Source organism: Notothenia rossii (assembly GCF_949606895.1).
Source record: "Notothenia rossii genome assembly, chromosome: 6".
Classification (NCBI taxonomy): domain Eukaryota; kingdom Metazoa; phylum Chordata; class Actinopteri; order Perciformes; family Nototheniidae; genus Notothenia; species Notothenia rossii.
This window is the reverse complement of record NC_136909.1, coordinates 29889535-29907117: the sequence shown is the minus strand read 5'-3', so window position 1 is coordinate 29907117 and position 17583 is coordinate 29889535. Positions and strand designations below refer to the sequence as shown.

The 17583-nt window shown below is 37.7% G+C and overlaps 2 protein-coding genes across 2 annotated transcripts in view; one reads left to right on the top strand and one right to left on the bottom strand.

Annotated features, from left to right (window-relative positions):
- The window catches only part of fbxw8 (F-box and WD repeat domain containing 8), a 29651-nt gene extending 22796 nt beyond the window's left edge, over window positions 1-6855 (top strand). Inside the window, exons 9-11 of the mRNA XM_079686813.1 lie at window positions 4073-4246; window positions 5068-5184; window positions 6274-6855. Of these exons, the coding sequence (XP_079542939.1) occupies window positions 4073-4246; window positions 5068-5184; window positions 6274-6439 (457 nt within the window). The 3' untranslated portion in view covers window positions 6440-6855. The remainder of the gene's footprint in view (window positions 1-4072; window positions 4247-5067; window positions 5185-6273) is intronic.
- On the bottom strand, window positions 6785-16494 carry tesca (tescalcin a). The gene is made up of 8 exons (XM_079686818.1): window positions 16336-16494; window positions 14986-15055; window positions 14421-14501; window positions 12970-13109; window positions 8964-9025; window positions 7761-7868; window positions 7618-7665; window positions 6785-7527 (listed from the first exon to the last, which is right to left on the bottom strand). The coding sequence occupies exons 1-8, from the start codon at window positions 16394-16396 to the stop codon at window positions 7435-7437; spliced, it is 663 nt and encodes a 220-aa protein (XP_079542944.1). The 5' UTR covers window positions 16397-16494; the 3' UTR covers window positions 6785-7434.
- Between the last annotated feature and the right edge of the window lie 1089 nt (window positions 16495-17583).

The window sequence follows — 17583 nt, the reverse complement described above, 5'->3', positions numbered from 1 at the left end:
AAAGTCAATGACTATGCAAATGAGAGTTAATTCATGGTCATGTTAAAAGTGCATTTAAAACATTTGCACCATTATATTTAAGCAATAGCTCACGACAGGCCGTGGTATATGCTCATTATATCACAGCTAAGGGGCGTGGTTCGGCCCGACGCGAAGCGGAGACCAACGGTATACTGTTTTTCTCAGACGCGGAGGGATACTGACTTGTTGTGAAAAGTAACTTACAATTCTACCCGTGGTATACGCTCAGTATATCACGGCTAAGAACCAATCAGATTGCTTGATTTGACTTGTCCGTTTTATAATACTATATGCAGGGGTGCACACAACTTTCTCAGTGAGGTACTCAGATGAGTACCTGGAGTCAGTGTTTGGTACTCCAACTTCTGGCTCCCTTCAAAGTTCCCATGAAGCCCTCTGTATCGCGAATGTCAGCGGGGGGGTTTGCTGTTTTAGCGTAGTGCTGAACAGCAGCCCTGTCTGTGCACACGGAAACCGACTCTGTCGTCCGGTGATCTCACCGCCTTCTGGAAAAGCTTCACAAGTAGCCTACGTCGGTACGCAAATGCGCTTTGTGACACAAGTGACGGTACGCATTTCAGATTGTTGCCGCGCATGCGTACCTGCGTACCACTTATGTGGACCCCTGACTATATGTTAGTTATCAGTAGTTGTCAAATAATTAGCTATTGAAAAAGTGGAACATTTTTCTCCTTTTATCTGCTTTTCATGCATTTGTTAGCCATGATGTAAATATTGTAAGCAGTTTATTAAATACTTTTGAGTAAATCTTGGCTCTTTTCTGCAGATATTATTGGTAAAAACTTGTATTATGCTAATTAGTCATGGTTTTGTTTATTTCCAGGTTGTGCTCTTTGCAGCGCTACAAAATCAACAGGTGTCCTCACAGAACAACGAGTGTTTATGTCTGAGGAGTGGGTGCACTTTAAGATCCAGTCCTCAGATTCAAGCAGATCAACATCTCTGGCCTCTTTGAGAAACAAGATTAGACGACATGAGACGTCCAGAGCACACAAAATAGCCCAGGAGCTCACGGAGAAGGGTGGACAGGATTTAGTTGGAAATTTGGTGAGAGCTGTGTCAGAGACAGTGTTTGCAGTAGGCCATATTGAGATTTTGATAAAAATATCGATTAATTGTTCAACCCTAGAAGATAAGTGGGCTTTTTCCATCATTGTTCATTCTTTTATTTTTTTATTGTTAATGTCTCTGGCAGTTAAAAGTCACATAAAAATGCTTATAATACATTGACATGTTGATAACAAATAACCAGTCTCAAGACTAGTCTATGCATTAGTAAGTGTGATGGTGTTCATGAGGTGTTGCTTCGAGACAGGATGAATACAATTATTACAGTATACCCACTACAAAAAAGTAGACTACACCACTGCTGTGCACCCTCCCCGACTACACACCTGCTTTCCATCAAGCCATTTACAACGGCATATCAACGGAGGCTCCACAACCTTTCTCCGCCAGATCGTCAAGTATCAGCCGTATCTCGCGTCTCCCCTCTCTCCCTGCGTACACAGCACCGTAGTGTGGAGTTGCATTAGGTAACGCGAGATACGGCTGATGCTTGCGCATTAGTTTCTGTTATGGATCAGTATCAACAGTCCTGCCAGTAACGTTACTATATTATCAATGCTACTTTAGTTATAGCCTGATATATGATAGCTAACTTCACAATGTTGTGATGTGACGTTAGCTAACATTCTGTAGCTAACGCCGGTCACTCACCAAGATAGCTGCCCAGTTCTCCACTGGTTCTCCTCACACCAAAGCTTAATTTCTCTCCAATGGCCGTTATTTCTTCTAATCCTTGGCTGCTCCTGGTCTCTTGGACGCCTAGCAGGATCATAATTATAAGGTTGTGGTCCGTCATATGCATTTGAATATTCATGTTCAACTTCTTCTGTGTCTTCTGTGTCGAAACTAGCATTGGGATCCATGTGTATTAATACGTTACACCGGCCGCTCTCCCCCTTGTGTCCCCCGTGTTACGTCACACGCGGGATGTCATGTGCCGAGGCTTTTTTATGCGGAAGTGAACATTTCTTACAAAAACGACGCCAGATGTCACTGTAGTGTATATTTCTGTATATTTTTTTGAAAATCTAGTGTATTCATCATTTTGCTACACATTTATTCACAGGTGTCTTTAACCTGGAAGTTGCTCTTCAAACTTGCATTGTTTCAAAAAGCCAGCAGGGGGCAAGAAGGAGTCCTAATGTGTAGTAGTTAATGAAAAAATGAACCAACTTATCACATGATTCTTTATCCTCAGTAACCATTTTGTATGTAACTCATTGAATTTAATAAATGGTCCACTTTAGAGAGAAATACACCATAAAGCAGCAAATGCTTTAGGGAGTGGCTACATGTGACAGTATGTTACAATGTTGTTGTCCAGTTTTTGTGTTTCTTTGTTTTTTGTCTTAGTTATTAGACTCTATCGTTATTGGGTTTCTGAAAGTTAAATATAGTAGTTTTGTCTGATGAAAATGTCTTGTTCATCATTTGATGGTCCTTAACTTCATCCTCTGTGTCACTTCTGATTGACTTGAAATGATCGGGAAACAACTAACAACTAAGTCGGCAGAATAGAAAACTGTACCAAAGCCTGTCAAAACACTTAATGTGCACTACGACTGCCAAATCGTGTTAGAATATGGAAGGTATGCATTCGTACGGAATACCAACAAGACCACCTAGGGTGACAAACCACAGGGCTGCGTCAAACTTAGTCCTCAGTGAATAATGATGAATGTGTCGTCCAGTGGTGGGAAACTAACTGGAGATATCTGAGCCTCTTAGCACTCCTCTGATTAGACACAGCTCCTCCTGATTAATGAAGAGGAGTCTGGGCACCGACAACTCACTCCAACATCAGAGTTATGGTTCCCTGCTGGCTGCCAGTAACGCTCAGCCCTCATTGTTTAAACGTGTGCTTCCATCACGTAATGCCACTGAACAGGAAAAACGAACTGCGGACAACAGGACCGCAGTGCCCATTTAGACATTTAACGCTGATTCTTGAAAACATTTGTGGAAGCGGAAATGAAATCTGTTAGAGTCCCCAAAGTGAATTTGATTATGGTAATGAAGACCTGGAAGAAGCTCGAGCTGGATGGAGTCATGTCCTGGACGCTCTCAGCTGGAATAAAGCCACAATGACAACAGATGGAGCCGGAGCTCCCATGGGCTTCTGATGCTTGTGAAACCCAGCAAGCTAAATGATCAGTCTATTTAAAACAATGAATAGTAATAATACAAATACTTTTACTTTAATAATAATCATGATTTAATGAAAAAGGATATAACACCTTTCTCAAAGCAGAACTTACAATATCTTAATATTGATTTGAGTAAATAAATGGCACATGCAATTCAAAAGCAATCAGAAAAATCCAGAGAAAATGAAGACGAATTCAATAAGTAAGTAATTAATTAATTAAACAAATATATGGTAAAGAGTTGGATGGAGTAACATCAATTTCATGTTTTCTGTTTAGTTTATTGTTTATTGGTTTCATGCCATATCCAGTGAATGAGGTAAATCCTTTCTGGAGACCAACAGCAGGAGATTACATATTGTGATATTTGGTTTAAGGAGCTACAGCTTGTATTGCCACTTCTGCTTCGGTTTGTATTTGTCTTTGCTCTCTTGGCTGAATGTTGAAAAGTTCAACAAGAATAGTGTCCTTTTGTCTGTAAATGAATGCTTTCTTTGACACACTGCACTCGTTCTCTTCTGCGGTCTTGGAGCTTTCCCACTCTGTGCATGAAATGAGATACAAAATAACAACGCTTGGAAATGGAAATGACTGATACCATTGTACTCACTTCACTTTTATCCCTTTTTATCCGTTTCATCCTTACAGTGTTTGAGAAATTCCTAAATAAAAGGGAGGCCATTTTAGACTAGTGTTTCATTACTTGATTAACTTTTGCTACCTTTGACCCATCACAAATAAACTTTCTCAATTGGCATAGCTCATCGCAATGACATGGCAAAATTAAGCGTTTGTTCTTTTTCACTGTGTTTCAGGGTGAGGGTGTTTGACCTGCGATCCGGCTCCTCTGTGGCGTCCCTGTACGGCCACCACCTGGGTGTCACCTCCGTTCAAATTGACGACTGGAAGATCGTGAGCGGCGGAGGCGAGGGATTGGTGTGTGTGTGGGAGATGAGGATGGGATCCAAGCTGTGGGAGATGCACAACAGGTGGGATAATCTTTCCTCTGAGCCACAGGGAGGGGAACTCGGCTACAATGATAAAATACACATGTGAAGTTAAACAGTCTTCAAAGGTGTCACATGTCTTTTTCCAACCAAGCTTTTCTGTTTGTTTCTTACACATCACAGTTATGGTGTGTGCCTTTTTTAGATTAGAGGTACCCATTTAACTGAGTCATTGTTCTGGTTTGTTTTCTTTTCGTTGATATTGTTCTTTAAAATTACTGCAAGTGCCACAAATAACAAGAATTGCAAATCATCCCTAATATTTAAAGAGGCCCAATTATTCTTTTTAGGCTTTTCCCTTCCCTGTAGTGTGTTATTTAGGTATTGGTGCATGTAAATGGTCTATAACGGCTAAAATCCCAAAGTTCTCTCCCACACACAATATTACAGCTTCTATTGGCTAGCACTACAACACATTGTACAGTACATGCTAGCTAAGGGGCGGGACATCTCTAAGCAGTTGACCAACCAATACAGAGCCAACCAATCAGAGCAGACTGGGCTCTGGTTTACACAGGCAGTATAAGAAAAGACCTTTCTGAACATTAAAGTATGTAAACATGTCCCATTAGAGGTACAAAATGCTAAAATGAACCTGAACATTAGCATCATAGGGCCCCTTTAAGATGCATGTAGGCTTTTATTTTGAAACCAAATATAGTACCACATCTACATGGCACTTAACTGGGAAAAATGGAAGAGTATGCTGCGTTTTGTAGGGGATACAATACAAATGTGTATAACAATTAAAATAATGTTAAACATTATTTTGCTGAAGGTGTTGTTCTCTGTCTTTGCTGCAGGCATCCTGTCAGGCATGTTAACTTCAACAGCAGCACCCTGGTAACCGCCAACATCCCAGATGACAAGTCGCCGAGGGGAGCCTGCATCACAGACGATGACCTTACAGCTCACCGCAGGTCACTGAGCCCCCTCCCACTCTTCTTCTTCTTCTTTTAAGAATCTCTTCTCGACATCCACCTCCCATTCCCCACAATACACTTACAGAGTCTCTAAATCATACAAAATCAGTAAACCGACTGATTCTGTTTTGTAAAAGCAAATTCAACCTTGGCAATACGCTTTTTGGGAGAGAAGATTGATATCCATGTCACTTTATTCTCCAAAAATATTGAGCTATGCCTTTTTAAAAGGCAAAATATTGTGTGTATTTACAAAACAATTTTTACTGCTCCGTATAATTACAAATGGGATAGTGTTAAAAAAGGCTCTTTAATACATGTTTTTATTTTATGCTTTCTCAAAATGTAATTGGGAACTCATCCCTCAGACAACCTGCTGCTCTCAGCTGCATGTTTTATTAATGCCCATAGAGCAGCATGTAGTCATTAAAAGGTGAACAAAAAACACAAAAGCTTTTAACCAATTGGGATGTGGCCCAATTACCATACCTCCACATGTCTGTCTTTCTTCTAGGTGTGTGAGGAATAGGTAACATGGGGTTATGAACACAATTGTAGCTGAATATACCCTTTCTCAGAATAGTCTTAGTTTAGATCATGGCGAGAATATGTTGAGATGATTTCCTATTTGTGCCTCACATTCAGCCAACGTTTGTTAGTCTATTTAAACATATCTGGCTTTAACTTTCTTGTAATTTGGATTTTTTTATTTCTCTTGTTGTATTCAAACCTCCTATTTTTCTTTAATTGTAAAATAAAAATAATTTGTGTTCAATAGAAAAAGAAAATACAATCTATATACTAGAGATTTCCTCACCCCCAATTGTACATTTATTAAGAATTCCTCTGCTCCTTAGTGATTTATAATATTGTCCCAATCTTTTAGTTTTTCTTAATTGTAAGTACTCAAAAGAGTTTGTTGGGAAAGAAAAAAACATGTTAAATGTTCTACTCAATTCTAACTTGTATGGTATGCAAGTTACCTGCACAACCTCTAATGTCCTTCTCAAACATCCACTTTTAAAACTTTAGAAGAACAACATTAATATCTCTGTTGTTGAACATATTCATGTTTTTATCCTTCAGACACAGAGGAGTCATCTGCCATTACGACTTCTCGGAGGACGCGCTGTCCCAGGATCACATCCTGCCCATCTGCAGGTCCGACTACATCGAGTCTTCCGGGTACAACTACAACATCGGGCTGACTGTGCCCTACGACAGGCTGCCGGGCGCCCACCCCTCCCTCTGACAGCAGCTTATCAAACTGCAGCAGGACTGACTGACAGACTTTATAAAACTTTGATCAGTTTGATTCTCCAAACTGTATTTGTTTTATTTTATTACATTTTAATCGTCATAGTGGAATCAAGCTTCTTGGAAAAGTACCATGTAATGTACACTGTCTGTTTTGTTGGTATTTTATGTGGATTGCAAACACTGTACAATAACTTTTTTTTTTTAAGTGATAACAATCTCTGTATTTGATCAGTGCTGCTGGGCAACATCAGAGGAATACAATGTCCTATTTTTACCTGATTTTCTAAATAAGATTCCTATACATTTGTACAAGTTTCTCTCAAAAGAATCACATGCATTTTGGTTTCTTAGATTTATTTTATTCATTAATACATTTCAGTTCATTAAAACAGTTTTATTGAATCATCACAGGGACAGTGTTAAATATCCTTCTAGCTGTCAAACATGGAGGTTTTTTAGACAAAGATCAGTGTTTGGTTACACGGTCTGAGAGGAATAGAAAAAGGAGACCTGTTCTGGAGCTGTGGAGGAATGCTGTGCAGTCCCACTCTTTGGATGAGAGCCATAACAGATGACCCATTGATGCCAGAGAAGGACTACCTAACATCTTCACTAAAGTACACAGAATCCTTCACATTACATGCTGGTTATATTAGGCAGAGGTTGCTTGATAGTATAAAAAGCAACATTAACACATCTTTTTAAAATATATGACACTTCCAAAGATCACAGAGCGTTCAAACAGAAATAACCTAAAAAGGCTTAAAAGTTAAAGATAAATGTATTTCGACTTAATAATTTTAACCACGTTGTCAGTATTTATTAATCATATAAAAATGTACTAGTAGTATGGTTTTTGGTTTATAACTACATCCCTCCATTTGAACATATGTTAGTGCACATCAAGTTTTTTGGTTCATTCGATTTAAGGACTTGAGAGGCCCTGCTAAAAACAGCAGCAATATAACTTTCTTTACAAGAACAACTTCAAGACTGGGATTTCCCACAACGCATTGTTGATGTGTCCACACCCAAAAAGCGAATGTGCATCCTGGACTCCATTTCAAGCCCTTTTAAAATCTGTGGGGAGATAACAAAATGATGTCAAGTAAGTGACAAAAACGGACTTTTTTATATTAGGTGGACCATACGTTTAAAAAAGATGCAAACCTCTTCAAAATGCTCAAATGTTATTCCTTCATAGAACTCCTCTGGGCCCTAAAATCATGAAGAGGAAAATAATGTGTTATTTTGCTGCAGATAAATATGGCTGTATGATGAATTGTTAGTTTTGTTGTGGTCAGTTCCCTCACCATGTTGGGCACATTTATGCTTGCCACTTCCAACATGGCAGCATCTGCTATGGCCTTGGCCGTTTCCTGCCCGATTTCTCCACTCTTCGACATTAGCTCCTCTACTACCTTGAAGGAGAAAGAAAACGTTGTTAGTCTTTAAACCTCATGAAGAAACATCAGGGGTTGACACTTCCAAATGTCAGTTTTTGTCATACTATACTATAACAAATCCCAAAATATTATATTATGACAGTCTTTTCCACATACTGCACTTTGACTTTTCTTGGCATTTTATTTCTGATGTTTTTTTACATACTAAACTATGATTTTACACTGATATTATCAATATCATTCTACTCTGACATTTCTTTCCTGGAATCACTATACCGTGAGGTTTTTTCTGACATTTTTGACATACTATTCTTTGACTTTTTTTTAGGCATGCTATACTATCACTTTTTTCAACATACTATACTTTCACTTCTTTCTGATATATGTCATGAATTTGTTTTTTGACATACTAAACAACAACATTTTACTGAGATGTTCGTAATACTCCACGATCACTTTTTTATTTAGTCAGCACACAACATACTTTACTATACATTTTTGACATTCTATACTATTACATTTTTGATCATATTTTCGACATAACGTTCTATGACCTTATTTTCCACATAGTATACTATTACTTTTTTCCCGGCATGCAAAACTATTACTTTTTTTCGTCATACTATACTATGATGTTTCTGATGTACATGATGCAAACCATACTTTACAACATATTAAACTATGACCTTTTTTTTTGGTATGTTATACTGACTTTTTTTCTTACTAATCTTTTTTGCTTTTTTTGACATACTATACTTTGACTTCTTTCCGATATATTGTATACTATGAATTTGCATTTTGACATACTAAAGAATAAACATTTTATTTAATAAACTTTTCATATTTTCAACCCACAACATACTACTATGATTTTTTTCTGATTTTTTTGACATACTATACTTATATCTTTTCATCAATTTACTATAGTATGACATTTCATCTGAACACATTAATGTTTGTCCAATACGCCATTGCAATTTTCATTGAAAAATATATAGAAATATGTAAAAATTATGTAAAAGTTTGTGTAATAGAGTAAGAAGACACACAAACGTGCCAGCTTCTGTGTGAGGGATACTGTATGCGAAAAAGTTATTTTACTTTTTTTACCTTCCTGTACTCCGCCAAAGTGATGGTGCCATCGTTGTCGGAGTCATGCATGTTGAACAGAACTGCGAAGAAAGAAGAGGAAACTTTAGAGGTTTGTCTGATTACTGAGCAAACATTTCTGTCATCAAGTTAAAGAAGCAAGGATCTTACAAATTAAATCAGAGGAAGCTGTGATTAGAGGAATGTTGAAGATGCAGTGATGAGAGTATAACAAGCAGGTCCCCTTCAGGACGCATCATAACAACCACTGCTAAATGTCAAAGACTCACACTTAGGCTAAAAATGCCATTTCAAATTTGACTACTTTCATTTACAGTGACATTTACAAGATCCAGGCCCATGATGATAATTCACGATTAACAGTCCTGTCCTAACACAAAAAAAATGCCAAAATGAGTATTTTGTCTGTGATACCTAAGTTATTTCTGAAATGTTAGTTTTTATGTAATTTTGCTCCTCTTTCCATTTCACAATGTCCTTTCAAAGGTATTCAATTAACACTGTGACTCCAGGGAAAGATTTGTTGATGCATGTCCCAAAGGAAATCAAACATCAATCGAACATGATCGGCAAACATATTAATACAGATAGACGTTTCTTTATGAAGCCACGAAGGATAGGCTATGTTCAGTCTTCAGATACAGGAGACACTGTATAGTCTGTTAATTATCTCCTATCAAAACCCTTGCGATGTTGAATTTTAAAACTATGTTTTTTCGTTCTTAAAAATCTCCTTGTCGGCAGCAAGACCCCCTTATAAAATAACACAGGAATACAAGTAAACTAGAGTTTATTTTCTTTTACCCCGCACTGCTCTTCTGTTATTATCTTAAATCTGCATGTATTCTACAGGAAGCTGTACATCCCTTGTTTTTTTTTCTGGCACTTAGTTTCTTGAGCAGTAAAAGCAACACAGATTGAGCTGTTGACAAGGAAATACTAAAGTACACAGTGGCAGTGTAAGTAAAACTAGAGAATGCAATTCCTGAAGAAATTGCTAGTGGGAATGCTTTAAGCTGATGCTAAACTGCTATGCTGAAATGTAATGTGTAAGACGAAAGTGAATAATTTAGATTGAAATGATACATGAACACTGGGGGCTTGAATGTGTGATGAGAGAAGAAAAGAAAGTAAAAAGGCTTGGAAAAGCAGCAGAATATTTGAACTGCAAACTTTTGAACTAACTTGATGGCGAATGATCTGTCGCTATGCCAACGTCATTTGATGACGTCCCATAATACGCTTAGATGCGTTGATGGCTGCATCGTTACCAAACCTGTGAAGTGTTGGGCCGTTTAGAGCATTTTCACTGAAGTTATGAGAAAACCGTGTTTCATGGCGAGCATTGTGTTGCCATGGCAACGGCATTTGAAGAAATTTCAAAACTGTCCCGTAGATATCTTCACGGCTGGACTGTTAGCACACATGTGAAGTTCATAGGAGTTAATGTATAGCGACATGTTCTTTTATGGCGAGGGATGCATTTCCATGGAAACGGCATATGATGACACACCCTAATTGACGTAGAGCTGTTGAGGGCAGGACCATTAACCATTATCTGAAGCCTGCTGCTCTGAGCATGTGAGTTGGAGTTATGACATCATTGTGTTCCATGACACAGGTGTTTATATTTGAGCTAACAACGTGTCCAGAGATCCAAGGTTTCCATGGTGATCAGTGAGAGCATTTTCATTGTTCTGAATGAGAGATAAACCTCTTACATGTGAACGTTTTGTTGAAGAACCGTAACAGATATTGGTGAAATTTCAAAGCGTGAAGCATGTCAAGGAAATTGAGCATCTGAAGTGTACTTTTTGTGTACTTTCAGGTTAATAATGTGGCCTTTTTGGCAGATTAACTAAAGGTGTGCAGCTGGCTGTTGTGGCGGGGAAAGGTGAGGCTGAACTTACAATGGGGTTTAATGGAGACATGTTGAACGTTTTTGTCACTTCATGCCCTAAAGAGGCCTTTTGTTTAATTATTTTGCTTAATTTATTTTTATTTTTCAAGCTACGAGATGTTTTCCTACGTTTGTCATGAAAAATGATGTCTCAGGAATGTAGGGTTTGGGAATTATGGCAGGTTTAAAAGAAAATATGAAGGCAAAATTAAATCTATCCTCCACTCTAGCTGTGACATCACGCACTCTAAAATCTGAAGAAGGCCTCTTTACCAAGGTCTGAACAATGTTTAATATCTCTAAAAGTAAGAATCAGATTTAGAAGTTGTGTTACACGAATAATGTCAGAAAGATGTGTAACATTTTAAAGTTGGAATGAGATTTCTGAGTGAAAGTATGAATAAACAGTTAGCAGTTGAAGTTGCATGAAGATTGTTGAAGTCTGAAGAGTTTCTCCATTGACTTCCATGTTAAAAATGTGATGAATTATGGGATGTATCTCTGGAATTATGAAAGTTATGAATGATAAAAGTAATAGCCATCGATTCCCGACCGAGCTGAACGTTTTGATGTTTGAACGGAGTTTCTGCGCTGTTCAATGTGGGAGAAGAAGTAGCGCAAAATAACCCGGCGGAATAATAAAGAATTTCGTGGGTAGCATAAAAAGATAGTTGGAATGCTGTGTCAGCATTCCCACTAAATAAGTGTTCATATCTTTCACTTAGGGAAAAGTTTCAATACCACAAGTCGTATTTAAGTATATTTACTTGAGTACCACCTACTGTTTTAGAGTCTTGTCTACTTCAATCAAATTGTAACAACATTGAATTGAGCTTTGAATTGTCTTGGTTGCTGGCCAAACCAGTGCAGTCACAACAAGTTTCAGTGATCCAAAACATAAACAGCAAATTGCATTTTTTGTGACAGTCCATTGGAACCAGACAGTAAAGGACTGTATTACAACTGAAATGTAATGTCATGAAAATTAAAAAATAAAGCAAGACCAGAATCCAATCCACCTACAGATAATTTGAACTCTGAGAGAATGCCTTAGCTACAATAAGAGACACACCCCAGGTTGGAAGAATTTGTTGTCTACGCAGCAGTTATTGCATGGCCAGATTTACCTGCTTTGATGCCCCAAGGCATGAATTGGCACTAAACCCCATAATCTGTGCCTCCTGCCACCTGCACATAGCACCTTCAACTCTGCACCTTTTATATGGATCTAGTGGCCTCAGTGTACTCACTCTCTTTCAGTATTTGGTCATGTAAAGTAGTCCCAAATGCATGACAAATGTGCAACTTAACACAGAGTAAGTCAAACTCAAAGCCTTTTATAGGGCAGCAGATGACATACCCAAATTATATTTTACAATAGCAAAGCCAAAGCCAAGTCAGACGCTTTGTTTGATTTGAGTAAACAAATTAGTTTAGGTCTGTTTACAATATCAGCTCAGCATCTACTGAAATGAGTCTAAAGGGACACAGAGCCTTCTACACAGCAAAAGCCTCATTTAAATTATAGATGTTTTTTAATACTGTTTTTAAGTTAAGTATATTCACAAATGCAATTTTGTTTGAGTTTCACAAACCAACTGGACAAACATATTCCTAGTTTTTAATCAAGACTCGCTAGTACAGGTGATTCCTATCTGCCTATGTTTGACCCTAACGTAATTCTTGGAAATGAAGGAACAAATCAAACTAGGTAGGTTAGAGGGAAGAGTATACATACACCAAAAAAAGTGAATGACTTCATCCTAAAATGCCTGGGATAGACGATGAAAACAAACTGATTATGATCTAATGGTATAATTATATCTGTGGGTCCGACTTAGAGGCTATAAATGCTCTATTTGTGACAGTGGTTGTGAAGCTATGCATCACAACACTCATTGTGACATGTTGGTGGTTATTAAAATATAATACACACCATTGATTTGGTGTTTATACTGAGTGGTGCTCTTTCCTGGTATTTTGGAATTGAATCAAAAGCAAAAGGGAGACACTTGAGAGTCCTATGCTATTAGCTGGGCTTCATAGCCAACACGTATATCTGGTTGTATCCAAAGCAATTCTGAAAAATAAAGTGAAGTATCTCACAGCGAAGCTTCTCTTTTCTCATAGCTTCCTTCTCCTCATCTGTCGTTCTCAAGTTCGGAGGGCGGAAATGGGACATGACCATGAGGAATTGCTCGAAGCCAATCTGATCGCAAGAGCCCACTTCATCCTGATGCTGGTTCCTGGGTCACAGATACAAAATAATTCAAAGTTTAGGTATTCTAAGTTAAAATTCAACAGACATTGTTTTTGAAAGCCTTCCCGAACACCACTATTTGCTCAATTTTCTAAATTGTAAATCACCAATTGTATACCCTACAATTTTAGTCTTGTCTTTTGCCTGGTGAAAAATATTTCTGTAACATTTTGATCATTGGATTCTACTGGTTCATTTACGGCCATAAAATAGTCTAATATCTAAACCAGTGAATTTGTTTTGCTCATTGTGCACATGATAAATGTACAGCTGTGAACAAAAGCCACATGGACTCAGAGAAAGCTTGTTTATTGGACAGTCCATATTGTTGTCTGCCCTTTAGGCTTCCCAAAGAATGAAGAACTATTTCAAAATGTCAACAACTGTCTCTTATAAAACCCATCAGTTAAATATTGTTTACTTGTATGAATAACATCTTTTGTTTGCACCACATTTCTCTAAAAGGAATCCCACATCTAAATTAGAGGAACTTAATACTGCTCTTGAATGGAATTGCTTTCATTTGACTAAACAAACCGAAGTAAAGCACTCAAGAGTTTAATTAAACAGGCTAAACATTTCAGGGGATAAATGCCTCTTACAACTCTCAATTGAAAACTATCCACCAGTCAGTTAGCTTATCAATTAGCCTGTAGTTTGCATTGAAATACTTTAAACGAATGCAAATCAAAAAAATGTATAGTAAGGGTAACCCACTACAGCTACAATACATTATTTAGCAGCATGAGAAACAGATAACTTAGGCTTTTAAAGAAATAAAACCGTTTACGCTGAGATAAAGAGCTCCAGTCTTTATGCTAACATCAGCAGGAAGACTGAAACGGTAGCTAAGGTAGCGGTAGCTTCATACAGACATACAGTATGTGAGATTGGGATAAATCTTCTTTTGTAACTCTGCAAGAAAAAAAAAACAACTCTATTTTCCACAGTGTCAAATTATTCCCTTAAATTAGGATTGAATGGATAGTATTGGAATCATAATTGAATACATCAAAAGCATAAGATAATTCAATCACTGCTTTAACAGCTTGTGTTTACTGAGCTGTCGACAGGGAGACACCTTGATCAGTTTTGACAGAACATTTAAATTCTAACGAAGTAGGATGGGAAATGGGTCATGGTGTGTAGACTTTCAAAACTATTATTATAATGTACGGGTTTACAGGTTTTGGTTTTCAAAGTGAATATGTTCATAATACTATCTCTATAGTACTAGTATCAAATACAATAGCCATTAGACTATGGTGAACTGGCAGGGTGGGGTGATTGTTCTCACCTTTTATCGAAGAATGCTCCAATAATTTGCTTCCTGATTGGGTTGTTGGCGAGGGCCGGCATGCTGTCCAAGTTTGCTCTACTGCAGGGCGACAAGAGAAATGATCATAAAACAGATACTACCACAGGCTGAATGTTATTTATAGGAAGTAATATGAACAATAAGTTCACCTGGAGGTAAACTGTATATAGACATGTTCAATCTTTGTTCTCTGATTCTTTTTAAGGAAGGGAACATGTCATCAGTCAATGCCAGCACGCCAATTTGGCATGTGTATTTGTTTAGACATCAGAGGCGTGTGTGTACAGTTTGCGTCAGCTCTGTGTGACTTGTGCATCGACATATTGTATTTGAGTAATGTCTCTGTGTTTGCACTAGTTCAGTCTTTGTGTAACTATGTTGCTTGCTAGTTGTGTGCAAATGAACCACCATGCAGGTCATTTTCATGACTGCACAGGCTAAAACGTGTCTTTTAAAAACACAAGCAGCTGACCAGCAGAGCTCTGCAACAGGTGTTTAAAAGGTTGTACAGGTTTCTAAACATAATTGTTAATAACTGTTTTACCTTATTGTCTCTTCATTTCCGCTCAGCTGCTGGAATCTTTGGTAAAGGTTTTTGATCTGCTCGAATGAAACTATAAAGAAGCAAATAACAACAACATTAAGTACTGTTTGTCCATAGTACCCCCATAATTACTCCACACGCATCAACAAGCACTTCTTCAATTGTTTTCTAGGGACACTTTAATTGATATTATAAGATCATTATTTTTGAAAAGTTGTTTGACTTACTTTTAAAACAATGTAGGCTATTGGATTATGAATTAACAATGAAACATACTTTATATAAATGATCAATAGCAGCTCTACTATCAGTTTAATGACAACACCCTTTGTTTTACTGGGATTGTCTTTTCATGGATTCTTGGAATCATTAACTCTCTGTGTGTGGACTGGTGACCACAAAGGTTTACACTTCATAATCTGACCCAGCCTGGTCCCATATCGAGATGTGTTTGTAATTTCTAACTGTTGCACTAAATACTTCTGTTTTATTTGTCCCTATTTCACCTTTCCCAGAGGGTACTAAGTGTTTGCATTAGCAGCTGTGGCCGCTGAGTGTGTGGTGTAGAATATACAGACACAGTCTCATGTCGAAACACGTTGGTTGGCTACAGTGGGTGGTGTCTTTATCACATGTGAAGAATGAAAACAATTGGCTACAAAGCAAAACAACAACAACACAGGTTGCTGTCAGTGCTTTACCAACAAGTATCGGCTTGCAAGTGCAATATACAATTTCATTAGAGTGTCAAGAACTAATTCCAGAGAGAAATGGGGTCAAAGACTCACCTTGAGGATATGAAAGCAATAAAAAAGTTCAAAGTCTCACCCGCATGTATCAATAAAGTTGGGCCCAGTCTGGTGTAAACCTTATCACTGCTACTCAAACTCTGCATAGCACTGCATGCAAACGTTTTCACATCAAGATCCTGCCCTTCCTTAAAATAGATCTAAACACTTCTGCTGTGTCGGTCTGCATGTTGTTTCGTTTCTTTATTTAAGCTGTAACATCCCATAATGAGAGGAAGAGTAAGGTAGTTTATTACAACACAGCTCACCTCACAAATATCACCACACATTAATGAAGAAACGAAAATAGTCAAATCCTTCTTATAACTCTAAAAAATATCGATAAAGCACTGAATTTAATTCATTTTATGAATATGAGATAATTCTGGTAAACCGTTCAATAATCAGGTTTCAATTGATCCAATATTGAATTATTTCCTGGATAATCCACATGGTTGTGTGCCATTAAACGTAACGATGTCGCACCAACAACGCCTCTCACTGAAACAACAGTTATAGAGTTTCCAATACAAAAGTTCCAAGAGGGTTTTCCTTTACTTACACCCAGTTTTGTCAGCCAGGTCCTGGTACTGGTGCTCAGCGCGCGTCTGCGAAGCTCCCATCGCTGCTTCTGTTCCCACCGTGCGTCAAGGCGCGTTTAAATGTGGTTCTTCTATCCTTCCTACTGGCTCAAACTTCCTGGGCTTCCGCAGCTTTGACACACAGCTATCGGCAGATCAATGCAACTGCAGGCTGGAAACATACATCGGGCTCTGATGCGGTGCAGATCGGAAAACTCGCGCGCATGCTTATCTTGACCACTTCTTTATGTCAGTGCTTTAAACTCGTCAACTGTTTGGTTTGTTGTATTTAAGATTCATTACCCGTACATTTTCACTGTTGATAAATGCCCTGCTTTCAAATTATGTCTCCTGATTTTTTTGCAGGACATTGTTAATATTAGGCTATTCATTGGTGGACATTAAATAAGATCATTTAGTTAAGCTCTGTACATTTGTTTTAGCTACTTTACTGTTATTTCCTGATACTTGGTCCACTGCAACCCAGAGGCAAGCCATTTTACCCAAGTGAATTTGTCTGATACGTTAAATTAATTTGAATATTTAGATTCAGATGAATAATACAAAATAACATCAAATAAAAATGCAGTATGAATACTGGTTAGGATAAACTTAGTCGATCCCTTGGTGAAATTCAAATGCTTCATGAAAGTTTATAGTACAAAGAAAAGCTCCTATTTCCAAGTGACACAAAGAGGACATTGTTGCATCAATAATTATATTTCAATTGAAAATATATTATTTTAAAAACGCTGTTGTGCAGAATGAGTACTTTATTTACTTTAACTAAATATTGCTTTTGTACTCACACTTTTCCTTGAATTTACTGAATATTTAGACTTTGGTATTATTACTTTTACTTTAGTAAAGAGTACTTAATCCAATGCTGCTAGTTGTTGTGCATCATATAAGTAAATCAATGATGTTGCTCATTCAGCCCAGTTAAATAAGGCAGAGAAGCTTGAACACACTTGAAATGCTTTATTGATTTGGAATTTCCTCAAAGCACAGTCACTTGTATTTCAAGTCAGTGGTGTCCTTCTTTTTCATCAACAGATTGACAGCAGTGATGAGTCAAGACACCCTACATGTTTCACTTGTAAATATACAGGAACAAAAACAAGATAATTTAAAAATGTGAAAGGGAACTTCCATAAGTGCATGAAACTGGATGGGGAATCAAGAGTAGAAGTTCATTTACAAAGGTTTTGTCTTCATAGTCTTTTGAG